Source organism: Cryptomeria japonica, chromosome 5 (genome assembly GCF_030272615.1).
Source record: "Cryptomeria japonica chromosome 5, Sugi_1.0, whole genome shotgun sequence".
NCBI lineage: Eukaryota > Viridiplantae > Streptophyta > Pinopsida > Cupressales > Cupressaceae > Cryptomeria > Cryptomeria japonica.
In genome coordinates, this window is record NC_081409.1 from 474,841,994 (window position 1) to 474,859,600 (window position 17,607).

At 35.8% G+C, this 17,607-nt stretch overlaps 1 protein-coding gene across 3 annotated transcripts in view; it reads left to right on the top strand.

Annotated features, from left to right (window-relative positions):
* Positions 1-17,607, top strand: part of LOC131049864 (uncharacterized) — a 268,522-nt gene that overhangs the window by 107,682 nt on the left and 143,233 nt on the right. For all 3 annotated transcript variants that reach the window (XR_009106814.2, XM_057983957.2, XM_057983949.2), the window contains exons 4-5: positions 15,083-15,198; positions 15,509-15,792. Coding sequence is in view for 2 of the 3 variants with exons in the window: in XM_057983957.2 (XP_057839940.2) it covers positions 15,083-15,198; positions 15,509-15,792 (400 nt within the window). In the remaining variant the exon portion in view is untranslated. The remainder of the gene's footprint in view (positions 1-15,082; positions 15,199-15,508; positions 15,793-17,607) is intronic.

The window sequence follows — 17,607 nt, forward strand, 5'->3', positions numbered from 1 at the left end:
GTTTTGCATGAATATATTGATATTTACATCAGGCACAACAGTATAATAGCATCACCCTAAGGGATAAGTAATTATATTCAAAGCATATTCCATAATTGTATAATCAGACATTGCTATTAATTTTTTATACATTTATACATTATATCAGAAATCACAGTGGAATGAATAAACAAAACATCCATTAATTGATCTCATTGTAAGAAGACTTAAGGTAATTGTCTCATAAGGGCTAATTGTCCTAAAACGGGACATTACAAGTAGGATTAAGATGCACTTGTGGAGGAGGTCTCACACTTTTCTTTGTGATCAACTTGTTCTTGTTGACTTTAGGGAAATCATTTACCTCACAAAGGGCCTTCAATTTCTTTTTTCTCTCTTTGCCCCTATCATTACCATTTGTGACATTTGCATTTATCATCATTCATACTTGTGAACTTGAGGCTGTCCTTTTTCTTAAGCATTTTGGTGGCTGATTCAAGGATTTAGACCTCTTTCCCTTTGATATTTTGGTGGTATGTTCAAGAAGTTTTGCCTTGACGAACTCTTTGTTCAATCTATCATTGCTTTATTCATCAAGTCTACTGGAGTAGATTCTTTAGTAGCCCAATTTATTGATGGTGGGGGCTGCTGATCCAACTGCGTGTCTACAAAACATGGTGACAAAACTTTCTTTCGAATCTACCAAACCCTATGGCACACTCATTGTAGTATAAGAAAACAAACCTTTCAATGTCATTCTACTAATTTTCCTTCTAACTTCATTTGGTATAGTATCATCCCATTATTATTCCTTCATCCAATCTCATAGACATCCACATAGTTGCCTATTAGTCTTCAAGATTACTCACATGGGCAAATTTAGAGCTAATTTTCTTAACATGAAGCCTCTAGTGTCAGATTGTTCTTTTATCATGCAACTTGAAGTTAAATTAGTAATTTTGTCAAACCATGCTTTTAGCATCTAGGGTATTAAGCATTTGTACACACTTATGAATTGAAAACTTAACTCCCGACTCAGGCTTGCCTCTTGAAATAAAATGTACCTTTGCCTATTGCTAAGAATATTTCATTAAAATCATTTGATTACTAGGGTACTGTGGAAGTTTGTAAGGATAGGAATTGAACCCACATACTCAAATAGAGGTGAGCACAGGGAATTGGATTAACCAATCAGTCCACTCTGAAATGAGGACCCTAGCTTGGTTTGTTATCTTAACATGCTTTTGATTCCTCAAGGTCCTTATCCTAAGCACAGCATCTTGTCATTTACTCTTTTGTAGTGTTTCATTCCCTGTCTATACTCCAACTGTGCATATTGTTTGTAGAATACTTGTCTTTCTCTTATCATGTTTCTTGCTTGCACCAACATGTGCATCAAATGTGAAACAATGTGACAACTATGTTTTTGGAAGAAATTACACAACTACTGATGGATGATATCGTTTATGAGTTCTCCCTAATTAGTGAATTTTTTATCTTCAGAAATAATATTAATGTTCTAGGACATCCACTTGTTGAATGTTCTCGTTTCAAGCTGCCTTGTTACCTAGTTCAACAAGCTAATCATTTTGCTCAGTTTATCCTTGAATTTTTTTTGGCAACAAAAATTTGGGTAACCTCTTTGACCTCTTCAGTTCAAGAAACCATTTCTCACCCAACTCCTTTTGGCATTCTTCCAAGTTAGTATTCCATGTTATTTCACATATTTTAAAATCAACCACCTAAGTCTCTCAAAGGGCTTCAATTGAAAAGTAACCTCAAAGAAATTTGGGTCAAGCTTGCACACTACATGATCATCAAAATTTTGGATGTTGCTTCTATTTGGATCATAGTGATGTGCACATGCCAAAGCTTACTATTGACATTGGATAGAAATCAAGAAAGTAGCTGCTTGAAGCAATCCACTGTCCCTTAGTCTCTTTGAAAACTTGGAAATAACTTAAAAGGTTTTCTTTTTAGCAGTCCTTGTCACTCTTCCCAATACTAGAATATTTCACTTGTTTTTCGACCTCAATCTCATAGGAGCTCTTCTTGATGCACACTAACATGGTTATCCTTCTCAAAATGTGCACTTCTCAAGAACTCAACACATCTCAAAACACACTATTGATTTTCAAACTTTTGGCTAGGCATGAATAGGAGACTAAGTGTCACAACTTTCACTTGAACATATTTATGGTTAGACAAACTCACGCCTTAAAATACAACTTTTGAATACCTTCATATATGAATTCGATGAGCCCATTAACACAACCTTGGGAATGATGAACCTTACTCAAGACAAGACAATCAACAAAGCCATAACCTTGACACTCTAGATCTATATGCAACAAATTGATTAGGGATAGAACAAAAACATGTGAAAAGGGTTTTATTCTCGTGTTTTCTGTTCTACGTGCGATTTCAGACGACCTGTTTTCTGTATCTAGCGCAAGGGTTTCACGACCTTTTTGCAGAAGGGTTTTTTGTGGATTTTGTGTATATCGTGTCGTGTTTCAGTCATGATTTTGTGAAGGTTTTTTGGCTCACACAACGGGTTCAATAGATTTTTTTGCCATGTTTTTGAGTTTTGCATTGTGGTCTGCACGATATGTTTTGCTTTGATTTTCGAGTTTTTTAATATTTTTCCCTTAAAAAAAAATTATTTCAGGTTTTGATGATTTTTCCCTAAAAAAAATTATTTCTGGATTTTTATATTTTTTTCCTAAAAAAAATTATTTCCGAGTTTTATAATTTTTTCTCCATAGAAATATAATTTTGGTTTTTTAATTATTTATTTTCCACAAAAAAATTATTTTGTGGGTTCTATTAATTTTTTCGACAAATATTATTTTTTTGGGTTTTCTGATTTTTCTCCACAAAAAATCATTGGAGGGTCTTGCTTTATTTTTTTCTTAAAAAACAGGGTTTTGCCGTGTGATGTCTAATGTTTTGCCATGCGCCATTTGTGGGTTTTCATGATTTTTTCCTCAAAAATTGTTCATAGGGTTTATAATTTTTGCTTAAAAATTATCATTTGTAATTCGCGATGTTAGTGTGGGATTTTGGTTATTTGGGTTATACTGTTTTTTCTACAAAAATGATGATTTGTAACCTCAGATTTCAAGGTTTGATGGGATTTTCCACAAAAATCGTGCTTTGTTGCAGTTTGTTATGGGTCGCACCTAGAGTTGCTAGGGCGAACACTTGCAACCGTGGTATTTTGTAGTCTGTTTTGGAGCTGCTGGAGGGAACAGTGTTTAGTGCTCTTCTGCCAAAGTTTTTGCATTTTTTTATCAAAATCGTGTTTGTTGCTCATTGGAGGGTTTGTTGATTTTTCCTCAAAATTGTGGTTTCAGGCTTCTAAGGATTACATCAAGTTTGACGGCTTCTGGTACTCTTGGTCATTAACATTCTGCAAATCCTGGGAGGGTCTTCGTAGCAACAAAGTGTTCTTTGCATTGCATTTGTGATCAAAAGACATGTAGTGTCTTTTGTAGGGAATTGAGTACGATGACCATTAGGGAGGGTATTCAAATAATATTACATCTATTTTATAATGGTCAACTTAGTTGTTGACTTAGTTGTCTTTTTTAGTTTGTTTAGTGTAACTAGTGCTTCTTTTATTAGAATGCATGGTTAGCTTTTTAGTTTTTAGCTATTTAGCTTTTTTAAGCGTTTTTAGCTTTTTAGCTACGGGTTGAAGCTTTAGTTTAATTGTTTGTTCTTTTGAGAACACCGTCTTGTAATTCTCTTTATATACATTGTATATTCGTAAATAAATCATTCAATTATTTGATTATTTTTGCAATTAATTTTTCACAATCATTGTTCCAAAAAGTTCTAGAATTTGGGGATGGGAGGATGTTAGAGATAGGTTTTGAGGACAATTTGACCATGAACCCAAATTTGGGGATAGCAGCAAGTAGTGTAAATGTAATATATTTAATACATGCATCCATATTCGACAATATATGTATATGTATATACATATATATACATATATACATCTATATATATACATATATATGCATATATATATATATACATATATATATGCATATATATGCATATATATACACAGATATATACATCTATATATATCATAGAAACGAAAATTGCCATGAATCGCCTAATCTCGGCGAGTCCGAGTCCGAGTCATGCTCGTCGAGTCTTTGAGACTCGGACTCGGACTCGTCCGAGTCTAGCGAGCAAAATCGCCAGACTCGCCGAGTTGGCGAGTTTGGCTCAAACTCGCCAAACTCGGCGAGTCCTGAGCCCCAAACTCGGCGAGTCCTGGTTGGGTTAGTAAAATGACCAAAAAAAAACATTTTGAAAAGTTTTTAAAAATGAATGGTATCGTCTTTGTTCACTACAACCTCCGCTTGAGAATGAGAAAAATTAGGGTTACAACATGCCAGCCAATAGAAAAATAACACCCAACGGCTTTATTAAATAATAAGTTTTTTTGGCCTCGCGGGGCACTGCCCCTTGACCCCACCTTGGGGGCGTTGCCCCCAAACCCCCATTAAAAAATATGGGGGGAAATTGCGTCGATAGAAGTAGGGAAAATTTAACCTCTAAGTCTGACACTCATTGGATCGACCAGGTAGATATAGAGGTTGAGACTGTAGCCATGGTAGAGGAGGAGAGGAGAGCACGAGCACAGACAGGAGATTCAGAGGCAGATAGTGACACGGATGTTCCTGATGTTGGTGAGCATGGTATGGTGTCACGGGGAGCGGCTATGGCTGTCGAATCATCCAGGACCTACCTTAGACGCCTTCGCAGGGGGCCGGGGCCGGAGGGTGCAGGCTCCTCTGAGCCATAGGCTTGTAGTTGTATTTACCTTTGGTATTTGTATGAAACATTTGATGATGATCATATGATGACATGGATTTTTTATTCCATGAGTTTTGTAATATTGTATACATTTGAGTATGAAACATTTGATGATGATCATATGATGACATGGATTTTTTATTCCAGGAGTTTTGTAATATTGTATACATTTGACAATATTTATATATCTATGTTTGTTATTTCCTTCAGCTACAATTTGCGTTTATGCTTATGTGATTGATGTATACTTGTGTATGTAATCAAATGAGCCGAGTTTGATGATGTTATTGTGTCTTTAAGGTGTATTCAATAAAGGGTGCCTGAAACAAGTTTTAAATCTTTAAAAATCTCTAAATTTCTTGAGTTTTTCACTTTCCCGAGTCCAGCCGAGTGTGACGCCGAGTTTCGAGTCCGAGTCCGAGTCGGCCTTGCCCGAGTCCGAGCCTTGTTTCTTTGATATATATATACATATATACATCTATATATATATATGTATATATATATATATGCATATATATATACACATATATATACATATATATATACATATACATACATATATATACATATATATGTATATATATATTTATATGTATATGTATGTATATGTACATATATACACATGTATATACATATACATATGTATATATGTACATATACATACATATACATATACATATACATATATATATTCATATATATATATGTATATGTATATGTTTATAAACACATGGTCCCAAAACAAATTTTATTTTTTACTTTTCAAAACTAGAGTTTGCCCTAGTGGTTGTTTGGGGATAGAGCGTCCAATGAGATTGAGTGGTAGAGCCCCTAATGGGGGTTAGGGGTGTTGATTTATAGCTAGGTCGGGTTCCTAGCTTGGGCCGACCTAGCTCTCTAAATTGGCCTTTTAGCCTTAGCAATTTGTCATCGTGTTGACTGGGCCCTATTTGGGCGATTTATGTTACATACATATGTAATGTGCTGTGACTTGCATGTATAACGTGTAAACATTATATGGCTTTGCACCAAAATTATGTAACTTGTAAATAGGACACGACCTATACTTGTAACTTGTAAAATGAAATTATTTGTTAATATTTTGGCGGGAATTAAACCTAGCCAACCTAAGGTGAAGTGAAGGCTAGAGTCTCCTATATATGTGAAGCCTATCTCATTGCTCAAATACATATCCAATGAATACCTTCTATCTGTCTTCAAGTAGCGAATTGTCTTCAGTAATCAACGAATTACCTTCAGCAATCAGCGACTATCATTAAGAGCATAGCGAACATAATCAGAAGACAACGAATCGGTATTAGAAGCCAGTGAACATCAGCAGATGCACAGTAAACACCTTTTGCAGTCAACAAACCTCATTAAGGCACAACGAACTCTCTTGAAGGACTGCGAACTGGTCTAAGGGGGCACCAAACATCGTCTTAGGGTCAACGAACATCATCTTTGTGACAACAGATCGATCTTGTAGACATTGACCTCAATTTGCCATCCTCGTATTGCAGATAAGTTTGGTAGTGCTATTTACCCTAAGGTTTTGTGCATAATAGATGACAGCTTCAAGTGTGAAGCTAATTGTAAATTCAATTTGACTAATCAAGATCTGAGAATTGTTGTTGGGTTTTTCACCTCCAAGAGGGAGGTTTTCCCAGGCTACTGCTGCGTTGTTCTTCTGTTGTTTTGTGCTGTTATGTGTTGCATTTTCAGTTTTAGTTATTTACTTTCAGTCTGATTGCTAAAAATCAACATGGTATCAGAGCGGGTTCCTTCTATAAAGCCTAACAGCTTGAAGGTAGATCCTATATTCTTTTTGCAGACTAGGGCTGAAGAAGTCTAACATGAATTACTGGGAATCGATTATATCAGATAATTCAACAACAACATAACAACTTGAAGATTGAGGGCATCGATGGGGCCGTAACAAGAGTATGAAGGTTTCAAATAAAATCTTAGAATACAAGTGTCCTTATTCCTCTACTCTCACTTGTTTGCTTCTGTTAAGAAGGGTTCACTTAGTTTGAGGATTTGTATATGTTTGCTTTGTTGTTATTGGTATTAGTTCTTTTAGCACTTTGTTTTGTAACCCTAGTTGGGGTCTTAACTAGAGCACATGATTTTCTTGTTTGTTAACTATCTCATCAAAGAGTGCTTTGATATGTTGATTTTGTGCATTTGTTTTCTTCTAGCTTCAAACCCTAGCATTCCTTGTATTTTATTAAGGTTTTGTATAATTATCATCCTAGGGGTTGTGATTGTCACCCTAGTTCGAGCTTTGTCTTTGTGTTAAGAATTTGTTCCAACCCTAGTTTGAGTTATGGAAGTTCGTATTCGGTTATTCTCTATTCTGAGTATGCATACCTCAACATTATTCGTAACCCAAATTCAGGATTGCTATGAGGAATATGCAATGATACAAATATCAATGATGTTATTGATCTGAATATTGATGATGCTTTGATGCAGTGATCTGAATATATCATAAAGTTGGAAATATATAATATATAGTGGTCTATTCTTCTTCACTCATCGTGGCTCATATGCTTGGTATTTAGTTTGTATGGGAACACTCCTTATTACATTCTGAAGTAAACGTTTATTAAATAGTAATGCTTGATTAAAGCAGAATATACTTGAGACTTTGTTCAATTTTTTGATGATGAAACCTAAGAACAATGCAGAATAAAAGCATCTAGCCTGTTGAACAAACATTATTTAGTTAGAATGATATGGGCGGTCCCACCATGGAGATTTTGTGGCCTCAGTTCTTTTTGGTATTTATCAATCATATGTTTGTGCTCAAACTATACAATGTGTCTCTTCAATTGAGTGGTTGGTGCTTACATAATTATCCTGTATTCCTTCTGATTAGTTTTACGCATTGGCTGGAAAGACAACTTGGCTTATGTACACTGTTTTTCTGAAGATATACACTTGTTTTAGTTCTTCTGATCAGTCATTATTTTGCAATACAATAATATGGTTGGATGTAATCAACATATGACATTTTTCAGTTCTTGCACAATCGCGGTTATCTTACTATTACTTGTTCAACAATTTACAAAATGTTGTGTAGTTTTATACTATGATTGAAGGTATTCGAATTGATCATCTTAGAATACAACAACCTCATTTAGGAAGAGCGATTGATGACTAGAGAGCCATCAAATTTGAACTAAGGCAATTCACAGGGTTGAAGGGTGAAGTTCCAAGTGACCCTTGCGTGTAACTTCAATATGTCGTCGCTGAGCTGAAGGTAGATGATATGTGATGGCAAGGGCTGAAGGCCACACAGCCATCAGAGATCCATGGGCTTGAAAATGGAACAACTTAAGAATGTTGGTGGATTCTGTGGGAGTCTAGCCAATAAAGAGATAAATTCTTTTTTTTTTGAATCATGCTCATAAATTTTCATTTTATTATTAATTCATTCTATTGGGATGTTGAATCATGTTTGATTCTAACATTGATGTTTCTCTTCGAGATAGTCTTGAACTATTATGCTTCAAGCTTCAGAGGGAGCTTGGGAATAGACGTGAGAGCCTATGCAAGCTTTCAGCTCATTCCTTCACTTGAGAAGATGGCTGAAGGTGTGCCATGTTCGTAATGATTGTGCTATGGGTCCTTTTTGTAGAAAGTGAAAGTAAGGGAAAAGGAAATTAGCATTTCTCATTCTGATTTATGAAAATTTATGATGGTTGCTTTCCTTATTGGACTCTTATATTATGTAATCTTCATAAGATTTGGTCGTCACAGTTTATATTAAGGATTAAGAGGGAGTTCTATGTTCCCTACAATCCTCAGTAAAATACTTTGATGAAAGAATTGACATTATTCTATAAACTTAGGATTTTGTAAGCATGATGCTGATTCTATCGGTTTAATGTTGAAATGCTAATTCTGATTTACATACGCTTTTCTAACTAGAAAGAGTTAGTTTCAGAATTTGGAATAAACTAGGCCTAATGCATTACTCTCTAGAGTTAGAAGTATGCCAAGGATCAAATGAATTGATATCTTGAATAATGGATTGTAGTGTTTCTACAACTAACTCTGATTTTGCGGATCCATCGAAGTATAGACAGCTGATTGGATCCTTGATATATCTAGTTAACACTAGACCAAACATTTGTTATGCAGTGAGTGCCCTCAGCCAGTTCATGAACAAACTGAAGCATGTTCATCTTGTTGCAGCCAAGCATATTCTGAGATATTTGCGAGGCACAGTTGGTTATGGGTTGAAGTATCCAATCAACACTGTCATCACCTTGGAAGGCTACTTTGATTCTAATTGGGCAGGAAGTGTATCTGATGGGAAGAACACTTCAGGAATTTGTTTCAGTTTGGTTATCTCCCGGGCTAGCAGGAAACAGTTCTCAGTTGCATTAAGTACTGTAGAAGCTGAGTACATTGTGTCAAGAGAAGCAGTGTGGCTTCGCAAGCTTCTTGCTGGGTTGTTCGAACAACCTTGGGAACCCATTGTCATTTGTTGTGACAATCAGAGTTGTATTAAGATGTCTACTAATCCCGTGTTTCATGACAGGTCAAAACATGTGGAAACTCATAATCACTACATTTGTGATATGGGACAGAGAGGTGCCATTCAGTTGAAATATGTTAGCACTGATGAGCAAATTGCAGATGTTCTCACCAAAGCCTCTAACTCGTGGGAAGGTTGAATACGTCAGAGAGAGATTTGGAGTTGTTGAGAACACAACTTTGGCTGAGGAGTCTCAGTCCTAGTGATGCACTAAGTTGCATCTTCCACCCTTTGCGGGCAATGCAAGGTGGAGTCACCCTCTGCGGGTAATGCAAGGTGACATCGGATTCTTCTTTGGGAGAAGTTGAGGTGAAAGACCTCTCTCCACCCTCTGCGGGCAATGCAAGGTGGTGTTGTATTCTTCTCTGGGAGAAGTTGAGGTGAAAGACCTCTTCCACCCTTTGCAGGCAATGCAAGGTGGATCCATCCTTTGCGGGTATGCATGATGGGTATCATGGAAGGAGTCCATGATGTATATTGAATTCACCCTCAGCGAGGATGCATGGTGAATATCATGGAAGGAATCCATGATGTATCTTGGAACCATCGTCTGTGGGAATGCATGATGAATATCATGGAAAGAGTCCATGAAGCATGATCACAGTGTAACTTGATTATTCAAGGAATCCTCCCTAGCTAAGAGGGAGTGTTGATTTATAGCTAGGTCGGATTCCTAGCTTGGGCCGACCTAGCTCTCTAAACTGGCCTTTTAGCCTTATCAATTTGTCATCGTGTTGACTGGGCCCTATTTGGGCCATTTATGTTAAATACATATGTAACGTGCCGTGACTTGCATGTATAACGTGTAAACATTATATGACTTGGCACCAAAATTATGCAACTTGTAAATAGGTCACGACCTATACTTGTAACTTGTAAAATGAAATTATTTGTTTATATTTTGGCAGGAATTAAACCTAGCCGACCTAAGGTGAAGTGAAGGCTAGAGTCTCCTATATATGTGAAGCCTATCTCATTGCTCAAATACATATCCAGCGAATACCTTCTATCTGTCCTCAAGCAGCGAATTGTCTTCAGTAATCAGCGAATTACCTTCAGCAATCAGTGAATATCATTAAGAGCATAGCGAACATAATCAGAAGACAGCGAATCAGTATTAGAAGCTAGTGAACATCAGCAGATGCACAGTAAACACCTTTTGCAATCAGCGAACCTCATCAAGGCACAGCGAACTCTCTTGAAGGACTGCGAACTGGTCTAAGCGGACACCAAACATCGTCTTAGGGTCAGCGAACATCATCGTTGTGACAGCAGATCGATCTTGTAGATAGTGACCTCAATCTGCCATCCTCCTTGTATTGCAGATAAGTTTGTTAGTGCTATTTACCCTAAGGTTCTGTGCATAATTGCTGACAGCTTCAAGTGTGAAGCTAATTGTAAATTCAATTTGACTAATCAAGATCTGAGAATTGTTGCTGAGTTTTTTAGGTCCAAGAGGGAGGTTTTCCCAGGGTACTGCTGTGTTGTTCTTGTGTTGTTTTGTGCTGTTATGTGTTGCATTTTCAGTTTCAGTTATTTACTTTCAGTCTGATTGCTAAAAATCAACAAGGGGTGGCTATTTTTCATAATTTTATCGTTGTGTTTTCTTTAACTCCAAATCCTTACTATTTTTTTTTATCAAATTTGCAGTCTTTAGAAGTTTAGAGAATTAGTGAAGTTTTGGACTTTGAGTCGTCTAAATAATGACGGTTGTGTAGTTGACAACATGAATAACATCACTCTTGAAGCCTTTTATTTATTTTCTCCTGTCTTTAGAAACTCCCTAGAATAGTCAACAAAATCTCACAAACATTTATGAAAACTTGATAATATGTTGGTACCTCCATGGGCAAGGCACTGTCCACCTGCAACCTCTTGCAATCAAAGTTGTGATAGAATACGCATTTTTAAATCAAAAAATAACTTCCCTACTTTTCTTTGGCAGCTATATATTTTATTTTAATTTTATAATTGCAAATGCTGTAGTGACCATCTACAATCTCAACAAGTAGTGAGTTCTTGAATTGAGCGAGACTAGAGTACATACTTCTTTATCCATATAGTTAATTGCAACTAGTTGGCTGCAAAAAGGTTGAAGGAGTTGGTGTATCTGCATTACAATTTGCGTGTCTGGTTAGGGCATGAGTAATTGGGTTGTAGTTTGAGTATGCTGACTTGGATACTTCTGTTGCGTGGGTTGACACATTAGTATTTGTGAAAAAATCACAACAAATTTCATGGATTAAAATTTTGAAGTTACATCCAATCCGGAAGTCAAAAAAATGAATGAAATTAGTGTCACAAAATCATAGATATTAGATTGAATGCCAAACATAAAAATGTTTTACTATAACGGCTTCCAATTACTATCAGATTATCAATGATCATCATGTTTACAAATTACAATATAGCTTTTAAAAGGCCATGTAGTTGACAGACATCAAAACTTATATTTACTTCTCATTTATAAATTCCAAAGCTTTGCAGCTTGCCAAAAAGTTTAATAAACGATGACTGAAAACTTTATATGAAAGGCAAATTGTCACACAATGATAAAAAATATATTTTGTTTTCACTAAGCATCTGTTAAGTGTTTCTTGGCAAATTTATAGATTCAATTAAATATCCATGATTCAAAATAAAATAAAATAATATCTAAGATTCAAAAATAATAGTAATTATACCATCCACTTCCACAATGGCCCATTTAGCGGCAACAAACATTTTTGAGTTTGTCATAGACAAAATTTATGATTTATAATTTTAATTAATATTGAAACCTGAAGTTCATATGTATTCAGAGGTGAATCGTTTTTTGGTTTATGATATATATATTACTCTAATTTCGATTAATATATGATGGAAATCAGTAATATGTTCTACAAATTCAGTAATGTGTGCTTTTGAAGAATATTTATAAAAGTTTATGTATTTTCAAATGTTCGATAAATTTGCCAAGTTATTGCTGAGTTTTTCCCCGAGTTTTTGTCCGAATCTAGATTTTAAATTTTTTGGGGCTGCTGAGTAATTGTGGAGTCTGAGTTTCTTAACTATGGTTGAAACGAACCAAATGATGACATTGATGCTCTTGATGAAGAGCAATGTTAATATTATTGATTGTAATCTATTTTACACCATGCTTCTGCGATGGAATTTTTGGGATGTCATTTTTTTGTGGACAGCTGTTTAAAAAATAGGGAAAATTAAAATTATATATGAAATTTCAAATATTTATATGATAGCCATCATCTTTACATTATAGAACCTTGTTACAATTCACATGAGAGTCGACACAAAAATTAACAAAATTTCATTGTTTTCATGTCAATGTGCACATATATTAATTTATATATTTACTAGTTTCTTTAATTATATAACTTCAATATCGACCCAGATAATGAAGTTATTAAAGCAATCTTGCATTTTATACTAGAAAGGTGTAGAAGGGAATTCAACACACAATAGCAGCTATACAAATGCTTTATGTCTTTTACAAATTGCTTAGTCACAGTCTCCATTTGGTGATCCTGAGTTCTTGCAGACAATGTAGCAGCTGCAAGATAGGAAACAACCATGTGGTTGTCTTGGCATCGTGTAAATAACAGTTGAGAAGAATCATTCAACGCTATGTAACTGCTGTACAACTTTCCTCATGGCATGAACAAGAAATTCATTGAAATCATGCAGAAAGGTTAAAGCTTATTTTTCTATCATAATCAGAAGAAAACTTTATATCCATTTTTCAATCTTTCACCTCCCTTGAGATGCAACTACACCAAGAATTTACATTGGAAAGGTTAAAACTTAAAAATAAAACATATGCATTGATAGAACAGCTTCACTCGTGCTTTTAAGGTGACCTACTATCTATTTTGTTAATCTTGTTTCCTTGCAGCCAACTTAGCAGTTACTTGCTCTTTATTTAATAGCAAATTATAGGAAGGTTTCTTTGCTTGAGTTTTCTTTAATAGATCATCAAGAGTAGAAACTGCAGGTTCATGTTCATGATCTATGAAACAATCAAAACTGAGTATACCAAAATTGTATAATAATTTTATAAAATTATGTTTTTTAGAGTACTAGGCTGTACAGGATAGTTTGCTGTCCCCTAGTGTTTCCAATTTTTTCCTTTTGTTTTGGGGACGTTGCCTATTTTTTCTGAGGTGAGGGGATGGTAGGGGACATTTCCTGCCGCTTCCCACATCCCTGAAATGTTTCCAGTGGGGAAGGTGGTCGAAAAACAAAGGGATGCATCCCTCACGTACACTGTTTGTAATTATTTATTTATTTGGCATTTGACATTGAATTACCAATCTTTATCACTATCACTTGTGTTTTATATATGTATATATATCCATATATATATTTACATATATACACATGTTTATATACATATCAGAGATCCTGGACTTGCCAGGACTCTTTGAGTCCCAAGCCGGGTGACCTTGGGTGAGTCCCACGGGCCCGGACTTGGATTCATCTGAGTCCTGGATGAGTCCAGGGCCTCGCAGACTTGGCTTGGAGCCGGCGAGTCCTTATGCCTGGACTTGGCCAGACTCAATTTTTTTTTAAATCTCAAAAAATAATAAAAACAGATATTTTTTGACGTTTTCCCCTAAATAATTTTTTTTCTAGGGCATAGCCCCTGAACTCCCACTTTCGGCTCGCGGGGTACATCCCTTCTATCATTGGGTTTTTCTCACATCTAACAACTTGTGTGGATCACTAAGGCTATGTATCTTGTCTTTAGTGACGAGGACCTTGATTGGGTCAACCAAGCAAATAGAGAGGCTGAGGTTGTAACCATGGCAAAGGAGGAGGTTAGAGCACGAACAGATACACGCACACCCAATGTTGGTGAGGGTGGCATGGAGTCACGAACAGAGACTATGGGTGCTGAATCATCCAAGACCTACCTTAGACGCCTTCATAAGGGGGATGCAGGCTCCTTTGAGCCATATACTGAAACTTCCTACTTGTGCTACCCTATCTATATGGTTGATAGGAATTGAGTTCAAACAACAAGGAAAGTCTAACAACTTTGTGCAAAATTTCCAATTAATTTACATGAAGAAGCTGCAGAAGGCTTGCAATCATGCTCAGCATGTACATGAATACATATTATTTCTATCCTCTTTTCAAATTGTCGGTTAATTTAATTCCAAAGAGGAGAATGTGGTTCTAGGAAATGATTGATTTTTCTTGTGAGTTCCTTTATTTAATAGGCCATGCAATACAATTATAAAGAGACATCTTTATTGGATTATTCTCTGCCATCAGTCAACCAATACTACCTTTGATGTAGAAAATAACCATTTAGCCTGTTCACAAATCAAAGGCATATTTTGTTCATAGATTGACGGATTGACCAGTGCACCTACTATTAAGCTTCCACATCAGTTCTTAATATGCTTGAGGGTTTTTCATCACCATACTTGAAAGTTTTTAGATCTTAACATAAAGGTTGGAATTTGTTCATGTTGTCCGCTTCCACCAAATTTTAATTAAATCAGCTAGAATCTGAATTTATATCATCAAATTTTTATGCTGGCTAGTCAGCATTTCTTCTTGATCCATCTTGTGGGTATTTACAATTAACTTTCTGTTAGAGACTAAATAAACACTATTGATAGGCTTTTGTCAGAACTACTGTATTAAATTTATCTTGCTCGTGAAAATTGCTGAACATGGTTGTAAAAATTGCAGGTGTGCTTTCTGCTCTCGACACATCTTCATCAAGACTATATCTTGATGCTCGCTGTGTGGCATATCAAAAGCCAATGATTGATGGAGGCAAACATGGTACCAGAGGCAGTGTGCAGGTATGCCAATCTCTTGGACAGGTCAATGGAAAATCCCTTCATGATGCATAAGGGGGTTTTGAACATGAAAGTACAAGTTTTGTGCATGTATACATAAGCATTCATGATTATAATAGACTTAATTAATTCTGATAAAGTTCAGGACACTGAGTACAATATATATGATGACTGGCCTGCCTCTTCCATAGATTCCCACAAAGATATTTCTGAGCTGCCTTTAAGAACGCTTCTTGTCAGTAGATTGGATTGCTTAGTAAGATAGTTTGTATATGCATTACCAAACTTATTATGTTAGCATTATGTTTTGCAGGTTTTTGTTCCTTTTTGTTCAGAAATGTATGCTTCCACAAGGGATCCTCCGGAACACAGGGAGAGCCCTATATGTACAATTAAGAACTTTCCATATGCAAGTGAACATACTCTACAGTGGGCTGTTGAATTATTTGAGAACCTTTTCAAGCAGCGACCGGATGATGTAAATGCTTATCTTTCCAATCGAGATTTCCAGGAGTCACTAAAAATGTCAACAACACCTGCGAGGCACCAGATCCTTGAAATGTTGAGGGACGCTCTTGTCAAATACAAACCATTGAGGTATGACGTTCGGCATGTCTATATTCATTTTGTGCATTAGTACTAGATTCTTTATGATATAATTGCTGCTATTGCTGTGCTTTTGTTTACTGTTTTTCCAAGATTAAGAATGAAGTGCGATTTTGGAGAAGTGGGATTTAGTAATTTGGGTTTAAACAATTGTTTTATTCAACTTTCTTCACCCTTACTATTTTTTTAACGTTGAAAGAAGGTTATTCACATTATCTTGAAAGTTTTGGTGTAATTGGTGTTCTTTGTATCAGAACATTAATAGATTTAACTGTAGTTTGAATGCATCAAATGCTTAGTACAATTGTTGTGCTTAAAGTGAGTTTTTGTAGTCTATGTTTGCAATAAATGGAGAAATTTTATTCCTTGAAATTCTGCATAGGCTAGATGGAATGTAATTTTATTGTGTAGCGTGATGGTATATACCTGACCTACATTTTAGTGTCTATGCTAATAGAAACATTGTGCACTGTACCTTTTTGCTTTTATCTCTTTTTTTAATACTTCTGTTATATCTCTAAGAGCAGCCTAAAATAAGTTCACCTGTAATTTTCTGTCATTTTTGGAATTATTTCTTCATACACCTCTCTAGTTTGCTATCGGCAGTTAATTTTATCTTATTCCTATTTTCATGCTCCATCTCTGCTTGCTGCATTAGTTCTGGCTTTTTAAACAGCAGGACTGGGCAAGCATGCAATTTTAAAACTACTTTAAGATATTTAATGCTTTTGAGTTTTTTGAAATAGAATTGTTTCTTCATAAGATGTTATCATGGAAATTGTTGTTTGCTAATGATCTCTTGAAGTTCATTGTAAACTCTTATAATGTTGCAGAAAAAAATCCCTCCTGGCAGGCTAAAGAAAACTACAATAATTGAATGCCACTTACGCCAGTATCAATCTCTGTTCACTCTCTTGCATTTCCCAGATAAGTGGTAGCATACAAACTAGCAATGTAAGGTTTGTATCTATAAAGATATATTTGCAATGGTTTCCCACATCAACCAACATCAATTAGCTTAGATATTGGTCACCTATTGGGCATTGCTGCACAGATACACAATATTATGATATCTGAAATGATTTCTGGTCCACGTGTCTCCTTGCAAAAACATTAGTGTTCTGTCTATTTGGATCTTAGGATTTGTTTTTTTTAAACTTACTGAACTTGTCCTCCTGCTTTTTATCGAGCTAGAGGGGTCAGGTGACTTTGCCATTTTTGTCAAAATGTTCTACTTTTTTCCATTCATGTTAATTATCAGTTCTCTTTACATGTACATATATATTATTCCCTCTTTATTTTAATGCTTACCAGCTTTAAAAGTATTTGGCTGGGGACAGAGCCTCATCCTTTATGACTCGGAACTTCAAATATACAGTAGTCACTAGCCTTTTTGTTGATTGTAACTAGGTAGAATGCGGATTCCAATTGCCTTAAGGCAACATTGGAATCCGCCAAGGGCTGGGCCCTTCTCATCCCACACGCCACTCTTAGGGCTGGGCCCTATACATCACGCACTCCTTAACACCACGCTACTCCTCAATACCACACTACGTGCAAGATAACATACTTACATGAATAAGGCCGACCCTATCTAATAAAGGGTTTCGGTTAAAGTGATGCAAATAAATTAAGGGTTATTAATTCATCATAAGCCGACTTGATTAGGAGTGGTTGCTCTCCTATAAATAAGACATATACCTCTCACAATATCAATAATGCAGTTTTCAAGTAAATGCGAAATATATCCTTCTTGGGTAGCGAACTCCTTTGCAAGCAGCAGATCACGACGAACTTCATTCATTC